Source organism: Sardina pilchardus, chromosome 20 (assembly GCF_963854185.1).
Source record: "Sardina pilchardus chromosome 20, fSarPil1.1, whole genome shotgun sequence".
Classification (NCBI taxonomy): Eukaryota; Metazoa; Chordata; class Actinopteri; order Clupeiformes; family Clupeidae; genus Sardina; species Sardina pilchardus.
Window position 1 is genome coordinate 12,018,205 of NC_085013.1, and position 17,270 is coordinate 12,035,474.

The 17,270-nt window shown below is 38.2% G+C and overlaps 1 protein-coding gene and 2 long non-coding RNA genes across 3 annotated transcripts; all 3 read left to right on the forward strand.

Moving 5' to 3' along the window:
* The first annotated feature begins 1,685 nt into the window (after positions 1-1,685).
* On the forward strand, positions 1,686-3,350 carry LOC134068128 (uncharacterized). The gene is made up of 4 exons (XR_009936596.1): positions 1,686-1,727; positions 2,066-2,181; positions 2,390-2,587; positions 2,914-3,350. It is a non-coding gene; the product is annotated as an uncharacterized LOC134068128 (long non-coding RNA).
* A 6,203-nt stretch (positions 3,351-9,553) lies between these two features.
* On the forward strand, positions 9,554-10,580 carry LOC134067512 (uncharacterized). The gene is made up of 3 exons (XR_009936514.1): positions 9,554-9,675; positions 9,799-9,902; positions 10,497-10,580. It is a non-coding gene; the product is annotated as an uncharacterized LOC134067512 (long non-coding RNA).
* Positions 10,581-13,538: 2,958 nt separating this feature from the next.
* On the forward strand, positions 13,539-14,849 carry LOC134067845 (antimicrobial peptide NK-lysin-like). The gene is made up of 4 exons (XM_062523302.1): positions 13,539-13,649; positions 13,908-13,954; positions 14,449-14,547; positions 14,650-14,849. The coding sequence occupies exons 1-4, from the start codon at positions 13,601-13,603 to the stop codon at positions 14,809-14,811; spliced, it is 357 nt and encodes a 118-aa protein (XP_062379286.1). The 5' UTR covers positions 13,539-13,600; the 3' UTR covers positions 14,812-14,849.
* The last annotated feature ends 2,421 nt before the right edge of the window (positions 14,850-17,270 follow it).

The following is a 17,270-nucleotide window of genomic DNA, read 5'->3' on the forward strand; positions in this document are numbered from 1 at the left end:
TATCTCTGAAACCTTCAGTGGCATATGGCCTCAATTCTTTGTCAGGGAAACATCACACAATATACACGAACACCTGCCCACCACTCACTTTATCTGTTGGTAATTAAGAGATAACGATCAGAGACACAAGTGTGGCCTTGGCCTTTCTTTTTCTTCGATAGATGCCTCCTGACTCTCAAAACCTCTAGAGAGCCATGTGTCTGGGTGGCCTTGCACATAAACCAACTCTATTAAAAATGTCATTTGTTGGTATTTGTTTGCAATTGATCAACCATAGAAGTTAAAAGCACTGGCTCTGATGGTGAGAGAGGTGCAGATGAGGACACTTGCTCTGTTTTTTTTTTTTTTTCAAACTCATCAAAAGCTCCTCTTCTCCTTTCAGTCCTCAAGGCCAAGAAATACCAGTTTCCAAGAGCTACCACATTTAACGTCAGCCACAAGCGTTGTCAACAACACAACACAGTTGAACAGCTCGTACAAGATGCTGACTTGGTATTCACACTTACCAAGTAAGTACCAACAGACCGATGGTGTTAGTCCATGCATTTTGTGTTCTGAAAATTGCCTCTCCATATGTAAACTATAATGTATCAGTATGTCACTATGCCCATTTATTTGTATTTCAGATACAGTTGGACATGAATGAGAACTGCACCATGGTAGGAAGATAATTTCATCCTTGCAATGGATGCATATTCATAATAGCAGGCTAGCACAATGCATGAGAATCTAGGGCATAACACAGTGTGAAATGTAACCAAGAGTTCCTTTTGGGTCATTCCACGCCAAATCAACCAGAGCCCACGCACTTGCGTCTCAAAAAAATCTGAAAAAAATACCATGTGTGCCTATGTTACTCAGGAGACACTCTGTAAAATGTTTTTGTGCTAAGATCAATACTTTTCAGGTAACAGCCAGCCAATTCCCCTGTAAAACTGGCTGTTACCTGAAAAGTATTGATCTTAGCACAAAAACATTTTACAGAGTGTCTCCTGGGTAACATAGGCACACATGGTATTTTTTTCAGATTTTTTTGAGACGCAAGTGCGTGGGCTCTGGTTGATTTGGCGTGGAATGACCCTTTTGTTGTGTTGTATATTAACAGATGCTAAAAACAGTACTGTAGGTATCACAATCATGTGAACAAATAAGACCCATGTCTGTGTTTTACCAAACTCATCCCACAATGTCAGAATTATACACTGCCTGGCCAAAAAAGGTCACCACCTGGATTTAACTAAGCAAATAGGTAAAAGCCTCCCTGTGGTTGCTGCAGTTGGTCAGGTCTAGGTTCAGCAACATTACTGTATGTGCCCAAAGAATGAGGTCAGCTGACTATCCGAATATACTGAATGATCAGGTCATCCATCAATGTTTTTTTCTTGCCTGATGGCACGGCATATTTCAAGAGGATTTGACATGGTTGCATGTATGGTGGCCCCAGTACAAGCATCTCTAGTCTCTCATTGCCTCATTATTCTCAAACAAACTTTTAGCTTTAACTTTCTTGATAAATAAATAAATAAATAAAAACTTTTTCAGTTAAAGACACACCCATACTTATTCAGCACAATGCTGGTCTGGATGCCACCTTTCTACAGTTGATCGAGTCTGTTTAGTGGTTTAGCGGTTAAGTTTCACAGTATTTATTGGCTACTATTTCACAGCTCTTATCCATTGATGGAGAGACATGGCTCGCATTATTACTCTTTGGCTGGCATGCACAGGTGAGACTGTAAATATATGTAAATATAATTTAGTGTCTATTGCAATGGAAATATATTGTGATGGCATATTTGTACATTCAGAATGAATTATTAACATTTTGAAAGAGTATATTTGTCTAATTTGGTTCATATATGAACATAGCTTTAGAATAGGCTATATTATTACTGTATTTTCTGTTATTTTATGTAATAAAAGCATCTTGTTAATTCAGGACAATACATAGAACACATATTAAGTTAAGCAGAAAACTGTGATTGCTGCTAAAGGCTTTGTTACCGGGGTATTGGACAAAAGTGACAAAATATAATATTTTTATATAAATATGTTGTGTTTTCAGCTCTAGCTGTGAGTTGTGCTGAGGAGCCAGACCCACAGAGGGAGTTTCCACAGTCTAAGAGGACAGGACAAGAAAGAGCTCAACATGGTCTTTTTATAGCTGCCAACTTAGATGAAGTATGATATGACTCAATATGACATAAACTTCAAAAACTTTATAAACTTTTACATACTACAGTATACAATTGCATACACTGTTCTGCACGTATCACATGATAATTATAACCTGATGATATGCAGAGGCTTTTTTTTTAACTATCCATGGCTTTATTATCTTTGAATGGTTTAATAGGCATGAATTTATCTGCATAATTTTCATTATCAGACTGAAGGCATGAAACCTGGATTGAGGGACTCACGGTCTCATTCAAGTTGGGCCTCATCATCTAAACAAAGACCAAGACAGTTAGAATTAGAGCTGAAAGTGAGACGTAAATATATGAATAAAGGGAAGCCTGAACCAGATTGTGAAGAATGTAGATCAACTCTAAAGAAAGTTAAAGACTCAGCGGGTAAAAACAAGGTAAGCTTTACCATTTGTATAATACAGACTTGTTATACTGTATATTTGGTAGGTGACAACCAGCACATCCTCATGCATAATTGTACTGGAAGGCAGTATTATACAGGTAGCCTAGTAGATGCCATCTACAACTACTGTGCAATCTGGGCCATCAGTTTTACCATCAGTTTTCATTTGTACACATCAAAAGTATCAACATTTTTACTTTACTCTTTAGGTTTATTAATTCCTTATATTTTTCCTGGGATATGTTATTCATATTTGTCTTAGTATCAACTACAACCAACAACTTGTGCAGTGATTTGATGACTAAACTCTTTCCACAGAACAAAATCAAACTGGGAATTGAATCTGCGTGTAAAGGTGGGACGATCAAGTGCTGTAAGACGCTTCGTGATAATAAAAGTCTAATAGCTGATAATATCAGTGATGGCAAAATGCCACTGGAAATATGTCAAACTCTTAAGTTGTGCAATTCAGTGCTACACTGACAACATGACACACAAAGAGGCCAAAGCTTGGCTTACACTTCCTGATTTCTGTTCTTTTTACTTTGCCCCATTCTGAGAAAAATGCCATTTTCTAAATTACATTTAGATGATGATGATGTTTCTAAGATGTATTCAAAGATGCATATTATCTACTTTTTAATTACTGTTGTTCTTTATATTTTACTTTCCTATGCATTTTTCTGATTGCATTGTACAAGTTATGATGTTGCTAAAATACACAAAATAAACATTTGGCTTCCTTTCAAATATAATATTTAAAGACATTGGTTTGTACACTTTGAATATATTTTTTATATGATGTATACATTTATTCAGTATATAGAATAGTGTTTGAGGATATAGTCTTCTTCTTATATTGAAGGTAATGTACAGCCCCAAAACAGAAAAAGTTGGGACATAGTGTCAAACATTAATAAAAACAGGATGTAATAATCAGCAAATCTCTTAAACTCATCATATCAGATGTTGATATTCAACAGTTTTGTAAAGATAAAGAAAACAAAAGGAGGAACGTTTCACAACTAATTAGGGTAACTGGCAACACGATTGGGTATGAAAAACGTATCCCAGAGAGGCAGAGTCTCCTAGAAGTAAAGATATACTGTATATAGAGGTATTCATCACTCTGTGTAAACCTGTGTGCACAAATTATGTAATTGTAATGCTTCTTAACATCAAATTGTGAAGTATTTGTGGAGATCATCAACAGGACATAAAATTAATAAAACATTCAGAGAATCCAGACTTTTTTGCAAACAAGGGAAAGAGCTGAAAAACAAATTTGATGGCCGTGGTCTTTTGGACCTCAGATGGCACTGCACAGACCAGGCCTGTTTCTAGACCTGTCATTATATGGGCTCAGGAAAACCTCTGATAATCATTGTCTATGTGCACAGTTGATACTCAATTCAAGAACTGCAGCCACAATTCCAACAGCCAAAACATCTAAACTTGTATTGAAACATGATACAGGAAATACAACCATCTTATCTGGGCCTGAGCTTGTTTAAAATGGACAGAGGTAACATGGAATAATGTCCTATGGTTAGACCAATCAAAATTTGCCATTCTTTTAAAAAATCATGGACGCGTCCGAGCTAAAGACGAGGGGGCCTATCCAAGTATTCAACCTATCCAACTTGTTTTAGTGCTCAGTTCGAAACCCAACATCTATGACAGTGTGGAGGTGCATTAGTGCAGGCAGCATGGGCATCTTTGCACAATCAATTCTGAATTATGTATACTGATTTTTAACAACTAGGCAATGTCTTTTCCAGGGAAGACCTTCAGGAAGTCAATTCCAAAATGAATTCTGCACATATTTAAACAGCATTTCTCCGTATAGGAAGAGTCAGGTCTATCAAATATTAGTCCAGATTTGTCAAATTAGGGGTATAATGCAACACCATGAAGAATATGACTAAGAATACCCCATATTGTTAAGCAACTGAAATCCTACATCAGGGAGTAATGGGGCAATATGTCATACTCAAAACTCTAGCAACTCTATTACTTTGTTAAATTAAGAGGTGAAGCAACACATTGGTAAACATTTCCTGTACTGTCTTTGTTGGCATTCTGCATTTCATACAACGTCCCAACTTTTTCTGCTTTGGGGTCGTATGAAAATGGTAGGATTTTGCTGAAAATAACTTAAAGTCTGAAATGAGCCTTGAGGAAAACTGTAGTTCCCCATGGCAATTTAAAATAAAGTAGACAAGTGTTTACAAACACCAATATGTGACTAACGTAAGGCCATGTCTGACATTGGACTAAAACCAGACACTCACTGCGACATACAGTATAAGGCAGGATTATAGCTTCAGCTACTACAGCTTCCATCCAATGTAGGCTAGCATCTTCATTTGCATTATAGGAGAACAGGATAAGGAGAGATAACTTCAGCCAGTTCGCATCCACCATCTTTTAAAATTACATACTCACTTTCACTCTCAATTCCCTAAACTAAGCAGTGGGGGGATTTTCTGTGGGAAGGATCAGTTAACCCACTTGTACAAATGATTTGGGGCCACCGGTGATGTGACATCTAATTGGCATGTTTGTGAAAATGTGGGCAGAAGTGAGCACTTAAGAGACGCGCATGGACATTTTGAAAAATGGCAGCATCCACTGAGCTCATATTGGGCTGAATGAACTTACCTATAGCATCAGCCATTCTACTGTTGATCAAGTTGGTTTGGTGGTTTTTAAGAGGTTTCGTTTCACAGAGGAAAAGAGGCTGAAGTTACTCGCCATTTCACAGCTCGTATCCACTGAGAGAGAAACATGTCCCACGTTATCATTCTTTGGCTGGCATGCACAGGTGAGATTATATAGTTATATAATTATAAAGATTGTATAGAGAATATAGAGAACATTCGGCTATCGGGTGAAATTTGTTGGCCTTTGTTTCAATAATTTATTGGATATGAGGAAATCACCATTGCATGTTTCTACTTAAATGCCATACTTTCATGGTATAGTAGCCTACCATTGTAGTTTGAACTTTTCACATATTCCATAAATGTCATCCGAAAGCCAGCTATCCCTAACTTCTTTGAGTAGTGGACATTTAGTGTATATCAGTTATCTTTTATGTATTGTGATTGCATATTTATACTTTCAGAATTAATAATTAGCATATTGTTAAGCATTTGTCTAAGTTGATTCATTTAACATCACAACAATTATAACTTGCATCCTCTCTACTGGCAGTTAAAATACTGTCTTTTGACTTTTCTGATCACTTCAGGAAAGAACATGTACTTCTACTTCTATATGTATGTTCTATTGTAATAAATGCAATAACAAACATGAGTCTTGCTTACAGTAAACATCCATTCAAGAGGATAACATATAAACACATGAATGAAGTTGAACAGATGAAATGTTCAGCATAAAAGTGAGATTGAGTTGTGAAGACTTTTGGCAACCGGGGTATTTTGGTAACTGATCTGTTAGCCAAGTGATCATCTGTGTTTTCAGCTCTAGCTGTGAGTTGTGCTGAGGAGGTGGACCATCCAGACCAGCAGGGGGAGTTTCCACTGGACGACCATAAGACGACTGGACAAGAAAGAAGGCATGGCCTTTTTATAGCTGCCAACTTATATGAAGTATGATATGGTGCATATAAATCATCATACAATTGCATACACTTTTCTGTACGCACATGAGAATAATAACTTGAGTGATGATCTGTCAAAGAGTTTTCCCCATTATCCATGGCTTTATTGTTTTAACAGTCTAGAGCAGTCAGGTCAGGTTACTTTATTGGTGCCCATTAGTAAACAAGGTTTACAGTCTAAGAGGCAGGACATCCTTAACATGAACCTGAACGTGATCCTGCATTGTTTTTCTCTTCACATTTCTTATCAGACTGAAGGCATGAAACCTGGACTGAGGGACTCACGGTCTCAATCAAGTTGGACGTTATCATCTAAGCCAAGAGCAAGACAGTTAGAATTAGACTCAGAAGAGTCAAATGTGAGATGTAAACATACACTTAAAAGAAAGCTTAAACCAAAACCAAATCGTAAACCTAGGCCTAAACCAAATCACAAACATAAGCCTAAACCTAAGCCAAATCCCAAACCTAAACCAAATCCCAAACCTGACCCTAGGCCAAATCCTAAACCTAAACCAAACCCTAAACCCAGCCCTAAACCAAAGCCCAAACCTAACCCAGATCCTAAACCCAAACCCAAGCCAAATCCTAAACCAAACCCTAAACCTAAGCCAAAACCAGCTCCTAAACCTAAACCAAATCCCAAACCTAAACCAAATCCCAAGCCTAAACCAAATCCTAAACCTGAACCCAAGCCAAATCCTAAACCTAAGCCAAAACCAGCTCCTAAACCAAATCCTAAACCTAAACCAAATCCCAAGCCTAAACCAAATCCTAAACCTGAACCCAAGCCAAATCCTAAACCTAAACCAAACCCTAAACCTAAGCCAAAACCAGCTCCTAAACCAAATCCTAAACCTAAACCAAATCCCAAGCCTAAACCAAATCCTAAACCTGAACCCAAGCCAAATCCTAAGCCTAAACCAAACCCTAAACCAAATCCTAAACCTAAGCCAAACTGTAATCCTAAACATAAACCTGGACTTTGGCCAAAAAGAGATTGTGATGAAAGCTGTGAAGCAATCCTGAAGAAGGTTAAACAATCAGCTGGTAAAAACAAGGTAAGATTTCCTTTTTATAATTTAAATTCAATTCCATTTTTTATGTTGGGAACATTGTGTGTGAGAATACAAACACATACAAATAAAACACACAAAAAAACATGGTATACAGTATTAGCCCATTGGGCCTGATAGACCAAAAGCACAAAAGTATTTCCAAGTATTTTCATGGTATATGCAGTAACTCAGTGATGCAGTGATTTAAATGCCTTCTTTCCACAGGACCAAATTACAGCCAAAATAGAGGAAGTTAAGTGTGATGACCTGGAGGGTGCCAGGTGCTGTAAGAAACTTTTGAACAACTACAAAGTGCAAATGATTGACGCCCTCCTCGCTTGCGATGACCCAAAGGCAGCATGCAAAATGCTGATGTTGTGAAAGCCAGTGCTACATTGACGATATGACAAACAATGTAAAGAGGTCACAACTTCAACGTCTTATTCCCAGTATTTTACAGCAGTTGTCCATTCTGATCAAAGTATTTTATAAAACACTTGTTGCCATTTGGCAAGTTATATTTGTTATGTGTCACAATTACAGTATCCCACATAGGCTACTAATTTTTTTATCATATTCTGAAAATGTGATCATGCTCATAGTATTTATCTGTTGTTCAATGTATCGCTGTTTCCCATTATATCCATACACTGTATTTCTCACTTAAAGCAATAGTTCGGAATTTTGGACAGGACCTCATTTTCAACTCAGTCTGGGTGATATAGGTCGGTGAAGACCATTTTCAGTGAATTTCTGCCCTTCCTATGAGTTGCAGCGTTCATCTCGTGCTAATCTGGTGCCAAGATAACGCAAGTCAACGGTAACATCCAGCCTGCCACTGAAAACACTCCACAGAAGACCCGAAACAAATACATTTTAACGTCAGACTATCGATGCACATGCCTAGTGTTGATAGAACCATGTTAGAAATAAAACGAACCTTGCATCGCATTGCAATAGCCTACTTTGTTCCCTGTATGGCAGTGGCGGATTGATATTGAGAAACTAGTCCCTCAAAATGTAATAAATCATTGAGTTGCAAGGTTAGTTTTTTTTCTAAAATTATTCTATCAACACGGACATGTATAATATCGATAGTCCGACGATTTAATTGACTTGTCTCGGGTGTGCGGTGGAGTGAGTAAGACTGTTGTTGATGTCAGACTGATGTTACCGTAGAAATGTGTTAGCTCAAAACCAGCGTTAGCAAAGGGGGACGCTGCAACTGAAGGAAGGGGCTAAACGCGATAAAAACGGTCTCCACCGACCTATATCACCTCGGTAAAGTTGGAAATTAGGTCCTATGTCCAAAATTCCGAACTATTCCTTTAAGTTGGTCTAATGGTATTATTAAAGCCAACTTCATTCTTTTCAAATAAATCAATGATTGCAGGTCAACAGATCAGCCAACAAGTGCTAAAAATGTATGGGCAATCCATATGGGCGATACCAAAAGTGTTGGAAATGGATTCCAACAGCTGTAAAAAAAAAATGTCTGTACTTTGAGCCATTTCAAAAATTAAAAAAAATGTCTACACTTTTTTTATTATAACATAAATCCCTGTGGGCCATTTAAAAATGTTATCCACCTACTCTGCAAAAAAATAAAAATTAAGAAAACAATGAATGGGTGTGTCCAAACTTTTGACTGGTACTTTATACAGAATGGTTTTTGACTTTTTAAAATTATTTTACAGGGTGGTGAGAGACTGACAGGAAATGGTTCAGGATCCGGAAATTACACATATCGGACTTAAAGGGATATTCCACCATTTGGGGAATTACACTCATTATTGAGTTAAACCATTTATTTTTTTACCTTTCTCCAGTATATCCAGCCGTTCTCCGAGTCTGGCAATACCACGTTTAGCTCCAGCCCAGCATTGCATCTGATTAGACCATTAGCAGCTCGCCTGCTAGCATCACTATAATATTCCTATTTAAAACTTCTCTCATCTCAACATAGGTTACATAACATTTGGCTATTTTCCAATAATCTTCTTTACACTAACTTAACATTAACTTAATAATGTCAATAAATGACATACAGTGCCTGCTTCTGTTTACAAATAAACATAACAGCTGCATGTATTTTGAATGTCTAACATTTACATTTGTTGGTGAACATTGTACATTCATTTTCCCTAGCTGTTAACTCAGTGGGATGGCCTATTTTTCAGCTCTCAATATCTGTCAGCAGTTTTGGAGAGCCTCATCACACAAAAGCCACATCCAAACTCATTTTAGCACTTCCTCAGATTCCTCAGTCACACTGCCACTGCAAAAGACTTGCACTGGCATTCAAAATTGGGACGTAACATAGTGATTAAATCCGGATTAATCAAAGTGTTACCATGGTGTCCATTTTCATCTGGATGCTGCTGCTGTGTTCAGGTGAGTCCAGGAAAGCCAACCCTGAGTGAGACCAAAGCCAACTCTGAGTGAGACCATCACACATCTAACATTGAAACCTGATTACAATGTGAACAAACTAAACTCTAATCTCTGTTTCTACAGGTATTCATGTATATGGCCATGCAGATGGAACAGACATGAATGGTGTAAAATCTGACAGGGATTGGTATGGAGAAAACGTGGCGAAGAGCAATCATCCAGCCAAGGTAATGTGTCTGTCATTTCTGGGCATTTGGGCAGACTATTACTACATTTCTATACCAAACCATTACAGGAAGCATATTAGGCCTTTGCATGGTCCATTGGTACCATTCTAAGGGAGTTAAGTCGCAGGTATACCCTAGAAATAGAAAATATGTGATGTTGCATTTTTAACAATCTGTTTATGTGGATTATATGTATATGCAGGCCAGGGATATATTACAGATGAATAGGCTACTGCCAACAGCCAATAAAAAATATGCTTGACATTTTCACAGCTCTCATAAAGAAATCTCCACTTCAGTTGTACTTGCATACACCAAACACAAATGTTTCCAATTTTACTCCTATGTGCTTCATATGATTTGTAACCTATAGTATGGGAAGTCTCCTGCAATCCTGCATAGAAATATAATGGACATACTGTAAACAAGGTGATATAAACACAAAAAGCTGTCTAAAAGCAACACTATCACATATTTCCGAATTCTAGGGTGGTTTATTGCCAAAAATCACAGATGCAATCCTCTCAAATACCGGTTGACCAAAATTAGGGGCTGGTTCAACAACTATATAATATGTTAGCTTCTTCTTTTCAGACTAAAATCATGTGTTCATTGAGGTGCAGGGCTTGTGATTGGGCTCTGAAAGAAGTGAAGACATCAATTGATGGCGAAATTACAAAGGTAGATTGTGTAAAGTTAAGACTGCACTGCATTGTACTGTAGACTTTTCAATAGAATAAATTAATTTGTCTACTTTACAGGAGAAAATTGAAAAAAAAAATGAATGGGATCTGTAATAAAGCTCCAAAACTCCTAAAGGGTCTCTGCAGGAATTTTGTTAACGAATACAAAGACAGAGTGGCAGACACCTTTTTAAAACAAAAGGATCCTAAACAAACCTGCATTGTCTTGGGGTTATGCAAGTAAGTCTCATACCATATCAATGTATGGAACACATTTTCTAATCCTCTGAAATGTTACAGTATCACAGTTAAACATAACTTTAGGATTGGTTTTTTTTCTATGGAATATCAAGCTCAGTGAATTTAAAATGTCATAATTTGTAAGTAATTTTATATTTTTATGTTATGTCTTCACAGGCGCCAGCACCCTTAAAAGAATCTCTTTGGATATGCCTTGTTAAATGTTGGTCATGTGTTTAAATTAATTTGCTTCAAACTAATCCCTCCATAAGAACCCTCAATGTTCCCATTTGTCTTTAGCTTATTAAAGACATTTTACAACTAATCTGCACAAGTAGTTTTAGTCTGTTTTTTTTAATTAGTTCAAGGGAGTTCATGTTTTGATTATCTTATTTTATGGCAGTAAGTAAACAACAAATGGTGCATTACCCTCACTCTGAAATGCAGTGTGGGACTGAACCACAGTGGATGTAACAGTAAAATAAATAATTCAGACCCATTGTTTTCCACTCATCATAAAACAAGACAACTTTTTCCTTGAAAGACGGCAGTGACCGGAAGAATTTAGGCAATTCACTGACTGCACAAACACTCCCACCTTTTCTTCACACTTTCAAATACTTTGCTTTGTTTGCAGGACCCCTCTCCAGGGTGTACAATTTAGATTTTGCCTAGTTAGTGGTTTAAAATACAAATTTACTTTGATGACGCAAGTTTGCTCTGCTGTGCTATTTTGTTGTATATGCACACTCCAGTCCAACTCTGGGCTACTCCAATGCTTTTGTCCCAAATAAAAATGTACACTCATCATCCCAAAATAGAGGCTTTTTTTAAAACCAGTTTTCCTCATTAAGACTGCCTCTTTTTAATCCAGTTTAACTCATTTCAACAGCAGTCAAGTTCATCCACACCAAACTCTGTCATCCATGTCTTTATGGACCTTGCTTTGTGCATTGGTGCACAGTCATGTTGGAACAGGAGATGGCCATCCCCGAGCTGAGCTTGGTCCCTGAGTTTTAGTGAAAGGAACTCTGAATGTTTTAGCATTAACCAAGAGATTTTGGACAAATCCATGCTCCCAACTTTGTGGGAAGTTTGGGGATGGCCACCTCCTGTTCCAACATGACTGTGCACCAGTGCACAAAGCAAGGTCCATAAAGGCAGGGATGACAGAGTTTGGTGTGGATGAACTTGATTGGCCCGAACAGAGTCCTGGATCCTGAGAGCCAGTCGCCTCATCCAACATCAGTGTGTGACCTCACAAATGTGCTTCTGAAAGAATGTTAAAAAATCCCATAAACACACTCCTAAACCTTGTGGAAAGTCTTCTCAGAAGAGTTGAAACTGTTATAGCTGCAAAGAGTGGACCATTGTCATAATAAACCCTATGGATTAAGGATGGGATGTGACTGAAGTTCATATGTGAGTCAAGACAGGTGAGCGAATACTTTTGGCAATATAGTGTAGTTGAAACACCAACTCTTTCATTTTATAAGGCATAACAAAAGGGGAAAATCCTACCACAAACACTATTGAGTTAATGGGTCATCGTTTAATGTCACTAATGTGAAACCAAATACTTAGGCTACATGACAATACTTTCAGCCAATGGCATACTGCAGGACAAGTCATATGTGCAGCTGGAACCAATGTGGCTGTGTCTGCATCATCAATCCATAATCCCACCAACATATCAACACAGATGTTTTCTAATGAATTGTCTGAGTGAACTCGCTGTTTGATGCTGTACATGACTAAACAAAGACCTTGAAAGTTCACTTTTGATGACGACCAAGAACAACAATTCACTGATGAAGGAGGCAGATCAGTGTCTTCATTTTGCTACCCAAACATCAGAGGACTTTAACAAGATTCAGGAAAGATTCTTGAAAGATTGGAGTCTTTTAACTAATGCCCTATTCAAGCTTAACTCAAACGACTACAATCTTTCAAGAATCTTTCCCAAATCTTGTCAAAGTCTTCTGGTGTAAGGATGGCGTTAGACACCTCATGAACATTAGACTACCTCAACAACTGCTAAATAACTAACAGATCAACTATAGAAAGTTAATGGCCTGATATGGTGAGGTCAGTAGAGTGTACAGCGAGGGAGAACAGTGCCCAGTCTTTAGGATATTTACACCAGCAGATGTCAGTCTTGTGCCAAGAAAATCATCAGAGGCCCCAGTCATCTCAACAATAGCCTCTTCTCTACAGTCTAGGAAGTATTACTGCTGCCTGAAAGCCAGCACTGAAAGACTGAGAAAAAAACTTCTATCTACAGTCTATCAGCATCATGACTGCAAAACCTCAATGCACTTAGCTATGCACATCAACATGAATCATATGCATACTGCTTTGACATTTAATACTTATCCACATATTTATCACTGTAACACTTATCTTCTCTTTATTCCCTTTGTTTACTCATTACTTTATACACACTGTAATTTCAGTCAGAGGACTAAGCATTCCACTGCCTATTGTACAGTACTTTGTATATGAATATATATGACAAATAATAATGTGACCATGAGCTTGAACTGTCTCAAGGCCATCCATCGGCTTATGTCATCTCCTGCACTCTCTGGTGCTCAGCGTGCAGCTCACTAACTATAGTATCTGGTAACTGGAACATGCAGTAGGTAGTTCAAATGCACATTGTGGTTAGAACTTGTGAAAAAAGGGGCTGCAAAAAGGGTGGTCTCCTATTAGTCACACATTTCTCACGGCTGAGTCACCTGCAGTCAGTCTGTGAGTTTTAAAGTCGCTAAGATGGGCATGACTGTTACCATTATCGTAGGATATCTGCTTATCTACTCAGGTAGGTCTTACCACACCTTTTCACTTGCCACATGATTGCATATGCCTTGCAAAGGTAATGCATTTTTGCATGCATGGTTTGCAAAGATAATGAAAACTGGTGATCAGTTTAATGTTGTCTTATTATAAGTGTTATTATAAGTGCAAATGACTCAACACCTGATTTTTGCATTGTTACTTATTTTCTTCATAATTTCTTCAAGAATGTGAATGTTATTATTGATATCATCATTATTATTTTACTGTCCTCTGGTCACAGTGTTTGGTAGTCATGACCGCTGGTATGAGGCTGGCAGTGGTGAGAAGGTGAGTCAAATAAGATATAAGCGTTTGATGGCTTCCCAGAGTAATAGTTTACATATAGCCTCTTCTTGTGTTCTCTTTCTGTTATGCAGTGTTACAGTACATGACACGTGGAAAGTGATTTTAGTGAATAGGTATTATGACCGCCGTACAGCGAAGCGGCAGTCATATGTTTAGTCAGCCATGTCAACCCATCCCATATCCACTCATTTGATGTATAATGCCATCTAGTCAAAAATTAAAATGCAAAAATGAGGCCTTGTAAACGCAGGTATCTTTGGCTGACAACAGTACAGAATTTGAAGTGTATGACACAGTTGAATGCATGCCAAATTTTGTGTAATTCTGACCGGTGGTAATATATTGTACTGCTTTGCGGTACATCTAATTATGAAAATGTCATAGATAGATAGATACTTTATTGATCCCCAAGGGGAAATTCAAGAGTAGTGTATACAATAGATCTTTTACATTCTTTCTGTTTGCATGTCTGGTAGGTGCTTGCTAGAGAAGAGGTTCAGCTTCGTGGTCTCTGCGGAGCATGTAAGTGGATTGTGAATAAAGTGAGAAAAGCTCTTCCCCAAGATGCTGACCAGGTAAGGTTTGGCAGACTAATCTAGAGATAATACTTTTCCATTACACCATGAAATGCACTGATGTGGTTTAAAACAGGCTCACTAGATGGCTCTCTTCCACAGGATGAGGTCAAAGAGAAGCTGAAGACGGTGTGTAACAAAATAGGCCTCCTGAAGTCCATTTGCAAGAAGTTTGTGGGGAAATACATCGCCAAACTGGTGGCGGAGATCTCCTCTGCGGATGATGCAAAAACTGCATGTGTTCACCTAAAAGCCTGCAAGTGATTGTTTGTTTTAAAGAATAAAGTTTAAAGTTTAGAGTCTATAGTCTATTTTCCATCAGATTTTCAAGTGAACTAAATGGCTTTTACAAACGGCAGTTCGGGAGGAGCATAACGAAATTCGCCATGCCTTCTTCTTCAATCTGCCTGGTAACTTGTTTGCAGTCTACCTACCGAAGTTGCAACACCGGCTTAATTTAGCTCGCAACCCACCACCTCCCCTCATGCCTACAGTCTTCCTGAGTTAAGAATAAAGCGGTGTTGGGATCCTGCATGACTCCTGGTTGGGCAGTTGACACTTGCATGATCCCGCAAAACACTTCAGGACCCTGGCCAGAGACCTTACCAAACAAGGTGTTCTATAGCATCTCTTTATGCGAATTTCGGATGGAGAACTAATGAACTCTTATATTGATTTTATTTTGAGTGACAAAAGAAGTCTTAAACAATATGAATATAATAGCTTAACTTGAAGATACATGACAAAACATTATAATATAATGTAAACATATTAAATTAAACATAGGCTGGAATATGTGTTATATAATATATAATATATTGGAACATGTTGGAAATATGTTAGCAGTAGAAGTAGGAGTGATGACAGTAGTATTTGTTGTGATGTGATAAAAACGTTCAGCAAAGATGCCTTGCCACTGCAGCACCCAGTTGAACTGACTAATTTACTGACTGCAATGTCTGAACCTATGAGTGTATTTCCTGTGTGGTGGTCAAATAGACCCTCATCATTTCCTTCACACCCAGACTGGTAGGTGTCATAATGACAGCATTAAGAAGAATAAGGGTAGGCCCAGAGCCATCGGGTAGGCCTATTCTTACAACCTGTAGTCATGGAGTCCTGATGATAATATGTGTGACGCACGTACGTAGGGCACCTATTTTATTGTAGATTGATGCATAATAATAACAGTAACAGAAGAAAAGTAAGAATAAATGAACAAAACTCAGTCCAGGGTGCTTGGTCATGAAGATACGTTAGTGAATTAGATTATATAGCAACTCATGCATGACCAACAACCTTGATTTGTCTCTCAGTCTTCAGACTCCACCTGGACCCAAGATTGAACATAGTCACTTCTGGCCTGGGCAGTTATGTTGGTCATCAGTGACACTGAGTCTTACTGTCATTCAATGCCTTTGTTCAAAAACACAAAAGCTACAGTAGCTTCTGCTTTCTGTCAGTGCACATTTTACGTACGTTTTGGTAGACCTGTAGTTTTTTTGGAAAGAAGTTGCCATCAAAGTACACTACAGGAAGTCTTAGTTTCTTACACAGTCTTCAGAAGTACTGGAAGCTGTTCACTTTGTTCACAAGATTAACCAAAGAAGCCGCGAGGCAAACATTAACCAAAACCTCTTGATCACCACACTCTGTTGAGTATGAAGGTAGCATCAAGTAAAATAAGAGGGACCATCTGGTCCTATATACCACACTATTTATCTTTGTCTTTTCATCCGGCAATGTAGCAATCAACCTCTTCTTATAACAAGTAACAGTTTATTTTGAAAATACTAAAAACACTCTATTCCTTCATCACTACACTGACTCTGTAAAGTGGGCAGTGTCTGAGATCAACAGCTTTTGCTCTGCAATACATGCCATAAATCTGCAATCAGTCAACAGATCAACAATGCTGACATCGTCAATGTATGCCCAGAATGATATTGCTCTGTGTAAAGCTGTTGATCAGGAAGGATCATGACCTTTATAGTTGGTTTTCAACTCACTGGGTACTGTGCAAATGGTGTTAAAGTAAGCATAGATATGGATGATAGACGACTTTTTGACCAATGTTGCAGGGGAACCACATAATGGTTTCCATGTGCAGCTGGTTCAAGTTCTTAAGAAACTGATGGTCAAGAAACTTGAGGTTGGTGTGAGAAGGGGGTTGTATTGTGTGTGTGAACAGCCTACATGTTACTCATCTTGTACTGGATCATCTTCCTATTCCTGCGTCTCAATATTATTCTGTGTGGGCAAATTGCTAAGCCAGCACCAGTCTGAGGCTACATTCATTGTCATGAATTCATTTATTCATCTACAGAGCTGCAGAGGACCTTCCACTCTGCCATGAAAGTCTGTTATTTCTGAGAACATAAAAGCTTGGTACGGAAATAGCAACTGTCACAGTCAAGACATTTACAGGTATTGCCATTCAAGGGCAAAGGAAATCATAAAGGAAAGTCACTACCCTGACCACAACCACTTACCCCACCCGTAAACACCATGCATGAAGAAGATGAGTGGAAGTAAGGTGTGAATGACACATGAACATAGCTCAGGTCATACATGTGAAGCAAGACCTGACCTTTTCCTTTCACTTGAGGTAGAAAAAAAACGTTTTGGTCAGGGGGTTGTGTGATCTGTGAGGTTGCAATGAGGTATAAAAGTCGGGTGAGTCTTCACCTTCAAAGACTGCTGTGCCTCGCCTGTCTACCAAT

What these genes read in the sequence shown, in the direction of transcription:
- LOC134067845 (XM_062523302.1), top strand. Translation starts at nt 13,601, where the DNA reads ATGGGCATGACTGTTACCATTATCGTAGGATATCTGCTTATCTACTCA. An exon ending in AGGCTGGCAGTGGTGAGAAG is followed by an intron (nt 13,955 to 14,448) that starts GTGAGTCAAATA and finishes CATGTCTGGTAG; the next exon opens with GTGCTTGCTAGAGAAGAGGT. An exon ending in TTCCCCAAGATGCTGACCAG is followed by an intron (nt 14,548 to 14,649) that starts GTAAGGTTTGGC and finishes TCTCTTCCACAG; the next exon opens with GATGAGGTCAAAGAGAAGCT.